The sequence below is a fragment of the Leuresthes tenuis genome, unplaced genomic scaffold, assembly GCF_036924035.1.
Source record: "Leuresthes tenuis unplaced genomic scaffold, fLeuTen1.0.hap1 SCAF_7, whole genome shotgun sequence".
Classification (NCBI taxonomy): Eukaryota; Metazoa; Chordata; class Actinopteri; order Atheriniformes; family Atherinopsidae; genus Leuresthes; species Leuresthes tenuis.
Window position 1 is genome coordinate 14,049,350 of NW_027325361.1, and position 14,792 is coordinate 14,064,141.

At 38.7% G+C, this 14,792-nt stretch overlaps 1 protein-coding gene across 1 annotated transcript; it reads right to left on the reverse strand.

Annotated features, from left to right (window-relative positions):
• Positions 1-241: 241 nt before the first annotated feature.
• Positions 242-14,245, reverse strand: adgrl4 (adhesion G protein-coupled receptor L4). Its single transcript, XM_072389394.1, has 16 exons — positions 14,140-14,245; positions 13,604-13,750; positions 10,990-11,139; positions 10,319-10,468; positions 9,909-9,979; positions 7,752-7,931; positions 7,249-7,432; positions 6,999-7,112; positions 6,409-6,608; positions 4,447-4,626; positions 2,845-3,048; positions 2,440-2,660; positions 1,873-1,939; positions 1,648-1,739; positions 1,294-1,462; positions 242-724 (listed from the first exon to the last, which is right to left on the reverse strand). The coding sequence occupies exons 1-16, from the start codon at positions 14,183-14,185 to the stop codon at positions 662-664; spliced, it is 2,238 nt and encodes a 745-aa protein (XP_072245495.1). The 5' UTR covers positions 14,186-14,245; the 3' UTR covers positions 242-661.
• Positions 14,246-14,792: the final 547 nt, after the last annotated feature.

The following is a 14,792-nucleotide window of genomic DNA, read 5'->3' on the forward strand; positions in this document are numbered from 1 at the left end:
CAGAAAGTTATCCCAGCTTTAAGATTCATCCCCGTTTAATAGTTTATGTGGGTGCTCAGTGAATTTTCCTCATGGAGTCCAGTAGATGGGGCTATTGGTCTATCCAATCACCTCCATGCAGGCTCTCAGCAGACAACTTTACTGTGTTTTGATCATAGACAGACATTAAAGAATGCGTGAAACAAGAACATTGATTTTTCACACAAAAGAAGTGAGCAGCGGAGATGCGTGTTGCTTTTCCCCCCATTTATTCTAATAATTTACAAATTAATTTCAAACACAGGAAAGCAACGAAAACTGAGACTATGCAGTTTCATGCTGATAACTGCATCAGCATTTATCAACTAATCAAATATAGTAGTATAGAATAATAGAACATTATTTATATACATAAAAAGTTTACACGTGTCTGGTTTTATTGTGAGAAAAGTCTCAATGGATACAAGTGCAACAAACATGATGAATATATTATTCCAAGGCTTCGGAAAGAAAACAGAAGCTACAAATGTGACATTTATCAACCATTTGAACTCAACATGTACCCCCTGCCCCCAAAGAATTAAAAAAATAAAAATCAAAGCACGAGTCACAGAATATTACAGAGCTGTACTGTCGACTATTATTGTACAAGTGCAGATGGTCAAGCTTTAGTTGGATTAATTCATCTTAGGCATTCAAAACAACATGGTACATTTTTGAAAAGCCTGTAGTATTCCTCCTGAATCTGGAAAAAGACAGAGAAGGGAAACATCTTGATGAGTACTGTGTATATTATAAAATGACATGAAATAATATTAAAAAAAATACACAAGCCATGTATTATTAAGAAGTGTGCATTTTTAAAATGGAATTATAATTGTGTTATTATCATGCTTGTATTATTATGTATTAATATGTACATCAATCTTATTAAACATTTTGTTATGTAATTGACATAGTAATAAATCTTGTGAGATAGATTAATGACACAACAATATCATACTAAATTGTATTGCGTTAACTTGAGTATTGTGTGTAGTTAGGATTTTGCACTTTATGCCAAACTATTTCCATATAATGCAGTTTGTCTACAAGCCAGCATACTAGCATAACTTGGGTCAAAATCAATGCTATACAATAGAACAATTTATTAACTATCAACCACGGACACAGATGACATTTTTTAAAAACAGCTAGAGGAACGGACAGATGGATAGACAGACTCATAGACAGAAACACAGATACATAAGACAGATACTGAAATAGTGCATTAATAAAGGAAGCTGCAACAGAATGAGGGTTTCAGGATGTTACCTTTCTGGACAACACACAGAGGAAGATGAAGATGAACATTCCTTGGAAGGCGTTGGTGATGGTGAACAGATAGGCTGTGAGGGTCGTCTCATTGAGAATGTGCAGCACCCCAAACGTCCAGGTCGCGCCGAGCACAAACAGCAGAGCCAAGGCACCTCGGGCACAGGACCTATGGGGAATATCACTGACTTAAGTGCCCCACACAGAGTGCAGAGTGCTTTTAGACTCAACAAAGCCCTAATTTGTCATTTAAAACTGCAAGGACGTCAGGTATTATCTTAATAAACCAAAATCCAGATAAGGAACTTAGGAGTTGACTTTTAATATGGGTTTGATTAGTAGAGCTAATTATACCTGATATTTTCATAGTGGCTGATTTCAGGCTTTTTCACAGCTGTATGTCGGTACACCTTGTAGATGATTACTCCAAAGGCCAAGAGATTAACCTTCAGGTGGGACGGAGCAAAACAAACACAGCAGACATACACGGTCCAATAAATATTTCTCTCTGAAACAATCCTTGTTTGCTGAATTAATGTTTTAACATTGCAAGTATGTTACAGAGACACAGGCTTTTACCAGGATGATCAGACATGCAGGTCCAATAAAGCTCCAGATGAAGTTGTTTTCTGTGCTCAGCCAACACCTGAAATACAATGGGTAATTTAATGGACATTTATTTTAACAGAATGTGTAGTTTAGCATTCAACCTCTAATGTTAATAACAGCAATAAAGAATAGGCTTTTTTTTATATCTATGGGCATAAACAGTTGGAAAAACAATCCCTTCTGACATTATTGAACAATCAGGTCGTCTCTTAAATACCCTCTCACTTCAAAATGTATTTTGCACAAATAAAACTTATTTAGATATTTCTATTCAGACTCTGTAGTAAGCAAATTTTTCTTTTTTTCTTTTAATAAACTCAGATAATTAACTTGCTACTTCCCAGACAGTTTAGGCAACTTCAACTTCCTTCATGTCCCTGCAAGCCAAATTTAATCTGTCCCCTTGTGCTTATAATTATTATTTTATGTTTATCTTGCTTCCTGAGAAAAGCTGAATGAGTCTGAAAAGAAGTTCAAGTCAGGCCTTTGTTGCCTCGCATTGTCACACCAAAAGCAACTAAACGATGTTGCGCTTACACTCTATCGGTGCCGTAATACTGCGAGCCCAGTGTTGCTGAGATGGCCACCACCACTGCTGGACTTCCATAGCCAAAGATATAAAAATTCCGATGCAGAAAGCCTTTGTTGTAGATGACGCCAACCACTATTAAGTACAGATGGATGCCCTCGATGCACATCCAGGCAAAGGCTGCGAGGAAGAAATAGTGCAGCAGCCCTGCAATCACAGAGCAGAACAGCTGCCGGCAGACAAGAGAAGAGAGGAGGGGATGTTTTACCAGTTTTACATTCAGAAAATGTGTAATTGTGTCTCTGCATGTTATACATTTTATTTGTATGCAGTTATAGAAAGACATTTTGTATAATAGCATAGATAACTTATGTTGATGATGATTTAGTTTGCTTGACTGGGTGCATCCACACCTTATGCGTGTTCATGTTGATTCCCACCAGGAAGATGAACTCAGCCATGAAGAGGCTGCAGCACAGGTTCTTGTGGATGGTGGTTCTGGTGCTCTGGATCTCACTGAAGAACCAAAAGGTGAAGATGCACATGGATAAACAGATGAGGGATATGATCATCCCCAGCTGGGTGATCCGGGTCAGGATGGTATGGTGGGCCACCAGCTGAGAAGCGAATGGAAAAGGAGGTGTTTCATTCACAGATTCACGGTATGCTGGATTTGTAATTTGTTGTATTTGCTGCTTGGAATCACTTCATATACCATAGATGTAGGCTGAAGGTTAGCCCGGTATAATAGCTTGTAGACATACGGGATCTGCTCTGGTTTTCAAATTTAAGACATGTGGTCTGTTGAATAATTAATATGTTAACACCCTCTGTTGAAATACTGATTCCAAATGTTTATTTCTTCCTTGCTCTTTGTTGACAAGTTATTTTCAAATGCACAGTCCAAATCACAGTTAGAATTAAAAATAAAACCAACACCACTGTTCAGAGAATTTTTTTGGAATTTTCTGGACTCAAGCGCAACAAACAAAAATGTTATCTTTGAAACTAGTCTCTCTTTTGAGCTCCGTAGTTAACCAGACTTCTACTCTTTCTGGCATCAGCATCATGTGTTGAAGGGGGTTACAGAAATGGAACAGAAATGGTTCCATACTGTGAATCAGTCATTTCACGAAAAAAAAAAGGCTGCCGGCCTTTAAAAGCATTTGTTTAAAATAGGTCAAACAGATGCACATTTTATATAGTGAAATCTCTCTGGATTATATGTGAAAATGTATCGTATCAAAGAAATCTAACTTTTTCTTCAACAGCACAGGAACATGATGTGGTCTGAGCACAAAAGGAATTGATCACTCATAAAGTAAAAATACATGGTGCCACAGCGTTGTGAGGTTGTAACTTTTTCTTTGAAGTTCAAACATCTGTTCATGCAACATGGGAAAACTTTGAATGTCAGTACCCCGCTCTAATTGCGAAACTCCATGAACGCTTCATACTAAAGACTGTATTGACAGACACACCAGACTGTTATAAGTAGCGTGCCTCGTGCTCTTACAGAGGGAAGGGGGGGGGGTTCTAATAACAGCTTCGCATAATGCATTCCCCTTGTGACCTGTTTTTGTTGAAGCTCTAGGAGGACAAGCATGATAGCAAATAATCATAAATTATATAGTAACAAACAAAGTCTGTTCGTTGACTTTGGAGAAAGCAGCTGTTCTACTCTATGACAAGAACATATCTGCAACTCACCTGCTAGGCTGCCAAATGAGGCAGCAAAGGCACCACACGTCAGCGACGCGTTATTGGGCCCAATCAGCCGCAGCAGGTCTCTTGCCAAAGACGCATACAAACGCCATCACTAATAAGATTGCAAGATTATAAGCCATGATCAAAGGCTCATTGGTGTAAATTTTTTTTTTTTGAAGAACGGCCCTCCTGTGTATTGGGGAATTGTTAGTGTTGACCTGTTGAATTAAACCCTCTAAAATAAATATGAAAAAACCAAAGGGTCATAAAACGGGTCATAAAAGGCATGCGAATGCCTGATCACTTACGTTGGCTCGCCCAGATGACATGAGGATAGCAAAGTGTGTGAGGTGATTGCAGGAGCAGGTGGTTGCATTGCTGCTGACATGGACCGTGTTGCAGCCCTGAGTGGCCCAGTGGCCCTGCAGGCTGTCCGCCTCATACTCCCAGAAGGCACACTTCGTCACATCAGCTTTCGTGTCGATGGGCTTCAGGGGAAGGAGGAGAGCACATAACGGCTGTTAGAACTCTAGACAGAGCAGCTTTTATTAGTTTTAGAAATGCAATGCTTTGTGATACCACATCAGTAGGAAGTTAATAACTGATTGTACACATCTCATCAAAACAGCAGGGATAATTAGCTGAACTGAGCTGAACAATACCTTATTAATCCCAAAGGGAAATTAGACTGTTGCAGTATATTTTACTTGTAAACCAACCGTAGTCGTAATGCAACATACAGCATCATTTTCTGTATTATTTTTTTTACTTTTCCAATAATTGACACACATAACTTCGGGTCAAATTACACGGTGCACTACTCCTACAGTCCCGCTACTTATTGTGTGCTTCTTTTTAGTGATTTGCAGCAATCCAATTAGTTTTATTATGATTTGATGATTATGATTGTTATGACTAAACAAACAAAAAAAAAAATCCTCAACATTTTTTTTAATGTTTTCTATTCTTTTTTCTTTTTGACATCAAATTAGAAATATATTTGGCCTACTTGAAACCTGTAGTATTTTAAAGAATTATGTGCGCAAATTGCCGCATGAAAGCTACGACACAGTTGTGAGCGAGGAAAAAAACACCAGAATTATTGATTGCTGCTCTTTAAAGGCAGTCTGGAGACAATTCTCATGCTCCCCATTAATCATCCTCTCCTTTTGTTAGTCTTAAACGTGAAGTCTCCCACAAAAATGATTTCACTTTCTCCTATATTTGACTCAAAAAATAAAATATCTATGTGCTAACTTCTAGGGTTATTTGCCTCATTAATCACTGTTTTTTTTTCATCATCTCTTCATGTTTTACATGTAAGTTGACATACGTTCCCCATTTCAACGTCAGACTCAATTTAGGAATAAGGAAGTCATTTCTTACTGCATAACAGCAACACAATTATTACTCCTGTCTGACACTGACGTAAATGATGAGGTATGGGAGAGTGAACCAAATTAGATCCTATTAGTTAATGTTGAACGATTCACATGTGATGCAGAAAGTTGAACAGTCAGTTTAAAGTAGCACAGAAGTGAAGCTCAGAGTAAATTCATGGATAAATCATAAGAAAAGGGGTCCCTGAGCACAAACCTGTAGGGGGGGGGGGCTCATGCCTCAGGTAGAACAGCAAGACACTCAGACTTAATGAGAAGGAAAATGTCTTTTTCTTATTACTGTGTCTGGTTGTGTGGTTGTTGTGACAGTTTTGTGTCTCAGAGGCTTTTTGTGTCTTTTTATTTTGCACATTTTTGTGAGTGTTCCATGTCTCCTTGTTGTTGTTTTGCACATTCTGCTCTTTTTTTTCCCACTTTGTAGCCAATTTGTTTTGTTGTCACTGTACATCACTCTTTAGTTTTCTCTTCTTTCAGGAGCTCAGCTTTGTCACTCTAAATGTTTTACATTTCTTTCTCTTTGTTTGTGGGTCTCTTGTGTCTGTTTTGCCACTTTGTGTTGTAGTATAATATTATTTGTCATCAGTATGTTTCTTGTCACATCTTGCAGATGATCTTGCTTGGGCAGGGTCATGTCTGCATTGCCTCCAGTTTGTATTCCAAGGAACAAAATAACAAGAAAAAAAATGCTCACACTGTTTTAAAATGCTGCTCTTAATCAGAGCAAGAAAATTCACATGATTTTGAATCAACTCATGTCCAAAAAGGTACCTCTCAGAAATAGGCTGAGGGGGCACAAATTTAGAAGAAATACAATATCTATGAGCAGAAGTGAATCATAATGTCGCCTCAGCACTTTACAAAAGTCTTTACCTCATTATGTCTTAGAGTGAAGGTGACATGGTCAAGTTGGTAAACGTCAGCAGGTTTGACGGCAGCCGCTATGACTTGGGAATTGACAGTGATTTCCCCGGTTTCTGCATACCGCGAGTAGTCAGTGACACCTGGGTCGCTGCTGGGCTTCAGGATGTCACTGATGCTGTCATATCGCACAAACACCACTGACACACTTCCTGATGGACGGAACAAGCGCGACAGAGTTTGGTTATCTCTCAAGTCATGGAAGAAAACTGACAATGTATTGACACAAAGTAGATCAACCATTTTGCCATATAAAAGTCTTTTAAAATCTCTCTTTTTTAAAATAATTTGATTTGTATACACACGTGACAGTATTTGAAGCCAGGAATTGACATTATTCAGCAACAAAAATTAGTTCACAAAGACACAGGTTCCACGGTATCTTGTGAAATGTTGCAAATGTAATCTGTACCCCTCAAGTATGTTCCAGTTAATGGCAGAGAGAGAGAGAGAGACTGTGCTGCACTGTATCCAAGGATAAAGACTCAATGCACAAGTACTCAATTTCACTCAACTTTAGATAGACAGATTAAGCCTCTTACCATTTCGCTCCTCCTCTGGTCTAAGTCTGGGTGTTAGATTTATATGATCTCCTCCCATGGAAACGGACAATTTGGCTTTTATTTGATGAGCTTCAAATGTAAATAGTTTCAATTCTGTGGTGGAGGATAGAAAAAAAAAGAGTTAGGGAAGTCGAGCTTTGGTTCCTGCACACATGTGGTAATAAATTGTTGGACAACCTGACATTACTGCAAAGTCTGTAAAGACACTCTGCGCAAACAAACGTCTCACCCATTTCAGTGGCTTTGATTTCGAGCTCAGCTGGAGTTTTGTAGCTGTTCCCCAAAGACAGAGCACTTTCTTCCACTACATGCAGCAGCTTGGTGATGGTATGGTCACGACTCTCGCCTTTTATTCTGCTCCAAGCCACCAGTTCATCCTTCTCCACCAGGTTGTTCACTGATTTTACTAATTTCTGTTTGACAAGAATCTAGTTTCAGTACGAGATGTGCTGAAAAAAGTGTGAATTTAAAGACGACTGTCATCTCTTTTAGCTTTTCACTGAGAGCTGGATGTAACGAAGCTTCCGTCTACACTGTGCAAGATAAAGTTGGGATTTCACAACACAATTCATTATGGTAAATATAAAATTTATTGGAAAAAAAAAGTATTTTCAAGACAGAGGTGTATAGAGGACACGCAGACGGTTTTGGGCGTTTTTTAAAAAAATAAGTTCAAAGCATAACTGTGCTCTGAATGTTGACTGAGGAACAGCAATGGTAAACAAAGCCTACTGAAAGAGTTGAGTTGATGGCAGATGGTTTGACAGTGTAATCCTTCTCTCCAGCAGCCAGTGTTGATGCAGATCGACTCAAGGCCTCAACATATGCGATCACTTCCACTGAGGTAAGTTCACCAGATGTCTGCTTGGCAATTTCTTTCAGTAGACTTTGTGGCTCCGTGAGGTTGCTCATCTAGAGGGGTCGAAAAAAAAAAAAAGCATTTATTTTTGGGTATTGATTGACTATTGTTTTCATTACTTCTTAAACATTTCATACATGTTCAGCGTTGTTGCATTCTGAGACAGAGCTTTTACTATGCTTTGCAAAAGAACACCGTTTTTGCTTATTCTGAACCAGTCCACCTCCAAATTAGAATCAGCTGGGATTGAACTGTTGACTGAACACCAAGGACCTCATTGCACCCTTATTCCGACATGAAAGTGTAACACAAAAACAAAATTAAATCATAAATATATCATTATTTGAAAAGGTCTTTCCCTGAAGTTCCATTACGCTTGGGTAAAACGTGACACAATGTATTTATCGTTTGATAGAAAATAGCATAAACATGGAAATGTGTAAAGTGTGCTGCCAGCAAAGAGTTTCCACATCATAAAAGAAGCTGTTTTCTACATTGATGTAGAATAAGAAACTGTGCTTAATACTATAATGCATATGCAACGTACATGCAAAAGCACTTACGATTTATGACGTGACTGCTCCAAAAGCAGATCATCTAGTTTATACCATCCATTTACTACTGTGCTGTTTCACTGGAGAACTAGCAGCCTGTTTAGTGCAGCGTGACATAAGGGGCATTAGCGATATGTAGATCCTGGTTAAAAACTTGCTTGAATGCCTCCTTTCTTACAGCCTAGACTAGTGAATTATGGGCTCAATACGAATATTTAATCAATGTCCTTAAACGGTTGGGGACAACTGTTATTTTTGAATTCCCCCCACCGTACCATAAATATTTTCTATTCTATTCTACTGTATTCTGTTTACTTTTTAACTATTTCTTAAAGTCTTTTCACCAGTGGCCATTGCTGTTTTGTAAGTGTGTCATCATCTGAAAAATGCAATGCAAAAATGTATCAACAGGAAAGAAAAATTAAAGCATTAAAACATCCTCCTGCTTAGTCCTCCACCAGCCTTTAAATCTCTTGAACAGGACTTTATAACATGTTCATAAAGAGAGGCTCATTGTGACATTGGGAGCATATCTGTTACCAATACTGCCCCATCTCTAGTGCCTCAGTTCCCATGCCAAAAGATGTCTTGTCTGTAAGGCTGTCACGATTAGGAAATTCTAGCGGCTGACTATTAGTCATACAGATAATTGTGTTTAATTAATGTGATTGTCTTTCTCTCCTTATTTTTATACCGCTATAGTACCATAAGGCAAATACTGATTTCACAGTTTACTTAACACGTAAAAAAGAAAAACAGCCTTTTATTGGGAGTTAATAGTAGAACATGGAAGAAAATAATAAGTCTTTATGCTTTTTAGGCTGTTTTCAAACACAAATTGTACATAGCAGGTATTACACATCCACAGCGGAGGACACGGGAGAAATGAGATAAAATGGTGTAAAACATTCCCACTTCGGTCGGTTTTCACCCAGCTGTTTTTCAAACACATGAATGAAGATGATTATCACGATCTTCCCACCATGATCACGCTTTCAGACATACAAACACAATTAATCCTTAATTGCCAACATGGCTAAACTTTGTCACCTACGAGACAGAAAAGTTGTCGCTCAGAAGCTTTCGCAGATCAAACGTGTCCCTGAGAGCAGAAAGTGTTTTTTACTTGAAAATATGCTACATTTTGGCCTTTAAATCATTTTGATTTGATTCTCTTTCTCAACATGAACTTGTAAACTGTGAGGAAAATGGAGGATAGGGAGTTTTTGGCTCTATGTAACATCAACACATCAGTCCTAAACTAATGCTGCTGTTACTTGTCAATAGCACACGGTGACACAACTAAAGGTCCTGAGCTGCAGGTGGTGTGCAGACCACTGATGCTGTCTGTCCCTCACTCTCTACAATTCAGTATAGTAGCACTGCCTGTCCCATCTCTTGTTAGTCTTCTGTCTCTCCAACAGGGGGCAGCATCACCATATCTAATTTAACCGTTTTTGGAAGAGGGGTACTTACATATTCGAGTGTTCTGTTGATGGCCTGCGTCATGCATCGAATGTTGTCATGGCAATATTTTTGGGGATGTTCTGGAAAACAAGCATTTCCAAAAGTAACTCTTGATAAAGTTTGTTGCAAAATATAATACAGGCGGCAGACACCACGTCACACGGCACTCTTTGTCACCAATATCGGTAAAAACAATAGAAAGATTGCACCACTTCTTGATGGATTTTACGCAACATGATGGGTTTCATCCACACAATCTTTAAAATGTATGTCTCTATGTTCTGTGCAAAAGTGTGAGGGGAAAGTTAAAAAGAAAAAGAACCAAGGAAAACATTTGTCCTTGAATGTGTGTAGCAGTGTGCTCTTAAAGTGTACACGTGAGTGTGTGAGAATGTGTGCTCTTCAATTCTCATACCAACCTTTACATTTTACACCGCTCTCTGGATGAAAACGCTTAGTGCCTGAAGTGGGGGTGAAATCGCGCTGACAGGTGCAATAGAAAGATCCGTCCGTATTATGGCAGTTTGAGTTTGGTCCACACTCCTGTCCTGACTTGCATTCATCAATATCTAATAGATCCAAATAAAGAAGTCAGCTCCAACAGAAACATCACAATATCCACTTATCTTAGATTTAGCTTGACATAATCAATACACTCACATACACCTGTCTTTGTTTTAACCCTGTCCCAAAATGCTGAGCATTTTTTTCTGTGTACATTCGTTGGAATCTGAGATTCTCATATCCATGTCACACATTTCAATAATCCTAACTCGGCTGCTGTGTTGTATACATGCAGAAATACCTCAGTCTACAAAATAAACACACAGAAAAGCAGATGGGAACCAAGTAAAAGGTCGCGGGGGAAAAAAAAATCCCCTCCAACATATTTATCCTCCCCTGTGCAGTGAGTCAGTAAACAGTTCGCACATTCACAGACCTGATGCCCTCTCAGCTGCATGGTAACTGCTTTAACACTCACTCGTGCATGATACTTGTACGGAGGTTTCTCTGAGTACATCTTACTGTACAGTATGCTCCTGATTCCTGTGGGAATTTCTGTGCATTTCTACTCCCAATCAGACATTACCCATGCATTCGGTGCCATCGTTTGGTTGGAACTTGGGCAGTCCTGTCGACGTGTATCCAGAGACACATGTACAATAGTAGCTGCCTGGCGTGTTTGTACACTGGCCCCTGTCCCCACAGATATTGGTCACATTCTGGCACTCATCGTCATCTGTGGCGAGAACAAAAGGAGGGGAAGAAAATTGCGTGAGTTGAGGACTGACAAAAAGTAAAGTGGGCTCAAAACCTTTTGAAGATAAAGCACATTTGCAAACTCAACAAGCTTTTTTTCTGGTGTATTAACTGACCAGCACTTTAAGAAACATAAGGGAAAAAAAACACAATCTTCGTTTAGTCAAAGATAAAAACTGATGCCTAAGAGATGTTCCAATAGATAGTTAAACCTTTACTTTTGTGTCAAGAAAGCTATCCTTTTATTCTTGAGGGGTAACTCTTATATAATTATTTTTACCTCCCATGCTTAACTTCCCATTAGGGTATTATTGCCCTGTACATTTGATGATTCTGCAGGTTTTTGCTGACAGCATGCTGTGATCCAGAAATAATTTGAAAAAAAGCCCACGTACAAGTTAATCACTGGCTTGAATACATTTTGCCCAGATGAGATATTTGGCTCTCAGCTCTGCTTCTTCAGAAACAAATTAACTTCTTTTTGACATTTGAGCTTTGATGCAACATGGACTACAAGTATGAGCTTACTTTTTGACATCAAAAAGTGATCTTAATCATTGATGTTTTAACTTAGTAGAAAGACAACCCCAAAAGATTCCCACAGACACCCAAACTAGTCTTGGGTTCCTAATGCATATAGATAGCAGTTTTAGAAGGATTCTTTAAGATTGAATTGCATCTCAGTCCAATAAACGCATAGTCATCATAGCATCTTTGCAGATCCTTTTCATCATTTTGGCATATTTGTCTCTTTTGACTTTGAGCAGCCACACGTATGACTTTTCATTGTTTTCCGCTGTTACTATTTTAGGACTATCTGAACTTGATCCCGATCTTTGGCGCCCATTTTAACTTGATGAAGATGTGGTGTCGTCTTCGGCTCCACATGGTTTGTCTAGTCTAGACAGAGGACTTAACTGGCTACAGCTTACATGCATTTTTAATTGTTCAGGACTGTGATTGTTGAGCAGTTGTTTCGCCTTTGTTTATTTCGAGCTACTCAAACTGCTCCAAATAATTTTGGAATTTACTGCTCAGGTTAATGGGGCAGCAAATACAAAGCAGTTTGCTGCGGATGCTTCTGTGGCTCACTCATTATTGAAAGTGCTGTGCCAGCTTTTTTTTTTCAAACACGCAATCCTTCTCTGGTTCCACAATTTATTGGAAATGACCTCAGACCTTCCTCTCCTGTGTACCTATTGCACAAAAGCTGTGTTGTAAGGGAAATCCTCTGCTCTGAGGAGGGAGGTGACTATATTCAAGGGGGAAATATCTTCATTAAAGACTTGGCACTTGCCGTCAATCTTGCACACAATGCAACATATTTTTTTATGATTCACTCTTTAACCAAGAATATTTATTTAAAATGCCACACAAATTAATTTTGAATGTTAATCATTTTTTTCTATGACTTCCAGACTGCCCATGGTGATTTTTTTCCCCCCATCTCTTGTTTGATTTATCATAGCAGGTTTTATTATACAGAACTGGTGACACACTCTGATATTTTTGCACTGATAAACTCTATCAGCTCTAAAGCGGGATATCAATTCTGAACCGCTTGTTCCTATTCAACTACTACTATGTTTGTATGACTCACATTGTCATTTACTTTGGCCCTTGTAGCGTGCAGACTTTACTGCAATTGTGATCAGATTCAGTCAGGAAACAAAAAGGGTTCCAGGAATTCTAAACAGTTTTGAATCATAGCAGGAGCAACAATGTCAGCCAGGGGCAATGCTTGCCTGTTAAAATCTTTCTAATAAAGCTGAGCTATGAAGATACTTTTGTTACCTAACAGTTTTTTCTCTGTATAATGAATTGCAATTGCAAAAAATACCTGGTCAAAACCTTCCTAGACAGTCCTTCAAGTTTAAAATGCCATCCCAAAAGGGAATGAGAGACCAGGCAATCTAAAGATGATCTTAGTTATTTATTTAAATAACTGACATGATGCTTTTAGGCCTTTTAAATGACCTAATTAATGATCAAATACAAGAATACAGTTCAGGTGGAAAAATGTTTTCTCATTCTGTAGTTTATTTAATTGTTAGACTTATTTTGAGATCAAATATTTTATCTGAGCAGGGCTCTTCTCCAAAAATGATCAGTTGGAATGAGCACAGCTGCTGCTCAATGCCTTTTAAGAATAAAACAAAAACAACAAACAGAAACTGTATAACAGGTATTTTTTGGAAGCTTTAACACATCTTCATGAATTCATATAGTTTTAACATCTTAATCCAAGTTACTTTGCACCGTAAAATGTTAACTTAACCCACATGCATGTAAATCTTGGCCTATGTGCACTGCTATGAAGTGCTGTCAGAAACAACAAAGGCTTCCAAAAATAGTCAAGGCTTCCATGGCAGCTATGCACAAGGCTCGCTCAGCTGCAGCATGATTTTTTTAATATGTGGGTGGATTTGTGTGTCTGTATTCACCTTTACAAAATGTCGTTCCATCTCCAGTATATCCATGGTTACAGAAACAGGCGTTAGACCCGTTCGAGGCCTTGCAAGTGGCATGCTGGTGACAGGAATTACAAATGTCTGAGAGGCTGCATGTGTCCATCAGACTTGAGAGCCATGCTGTGAAGACAAAAAGAGACGCATATCTACGTTGAACTTGCACACGTTAAGACCCCACAACATATTGTGATGTTTTTTGTTTTTTTTTCAAATGTGTGCTTCCAGTAAAATGTAACGAAATATAGCGTTTCTAAGATCTTTGAAGAGGGGCAGTCAGTGATAAAATCCAATCAACTCTGAACACATTAAGGTTCAGACTTCAGTTTATGTAGCAGCATAAAAATTACAATAAAAAGGTCAGTTATCGTTAGCAATGCCAAGCTCAAGTACACTTCCTTCGCAAACTAACATTAGTTAACAAGGAGGTGAATGGAAATGTATGATCAGCTGTCTCACTTTAGACACCTGCCCTTTGATATATATGTATATATAAAAATAATCTCACATACCTGTGAAAAGTACAAGTTTCATCGGTGACTTGAGCAAAGTCTCCATACTTTCTCTTGGTCTGGATTGTACTTTCAGCGCAGAATGCAGTGGGCTGGCTGGTGACGTAATCCATTTCCTTGCATCAGTTTTCCTGTTTCCCTAAACCTGGCCCTTCCTGTCCTGATCTTTAATCTGTCTTCAAAAAAAACACACACAGCTTGGGCCCTTTTACCAACCACTTAGCAACATAAACCCATCTCACATGACTTCATCTTACTCTACATATAGAAGTGGTTTTGGCTGCAGTCCATCACTTTTTTGTGTGGAGTTTTCGACACTGACTTGTGCCCTCATTTTGAAACCTTTCACTTCATTGTTCTCACTTGAACACACACAGAAGGGTATGTCAACAGGCCAAAACAACACAGACTGAGTTCACTGAAGGACGACCCCCTCCCTTCCGCAAAGGACGGTACACAAATTCACACACGCACACATTTCTGTGACCATCGCAGTGCTCTTCAGACAAAGGTCGAAAGATTTGCAGTTCCTCCAGGCCAGCAATGTTGGGTTAAACTGGATAAAAAGCCTCTACATTTCAGTTTCTATGTGCTTTCTTTTGTGTTTTTTTTTAGGGTTATTGTTGTGCTAATGGAAAGAAAACCAAAGTAAA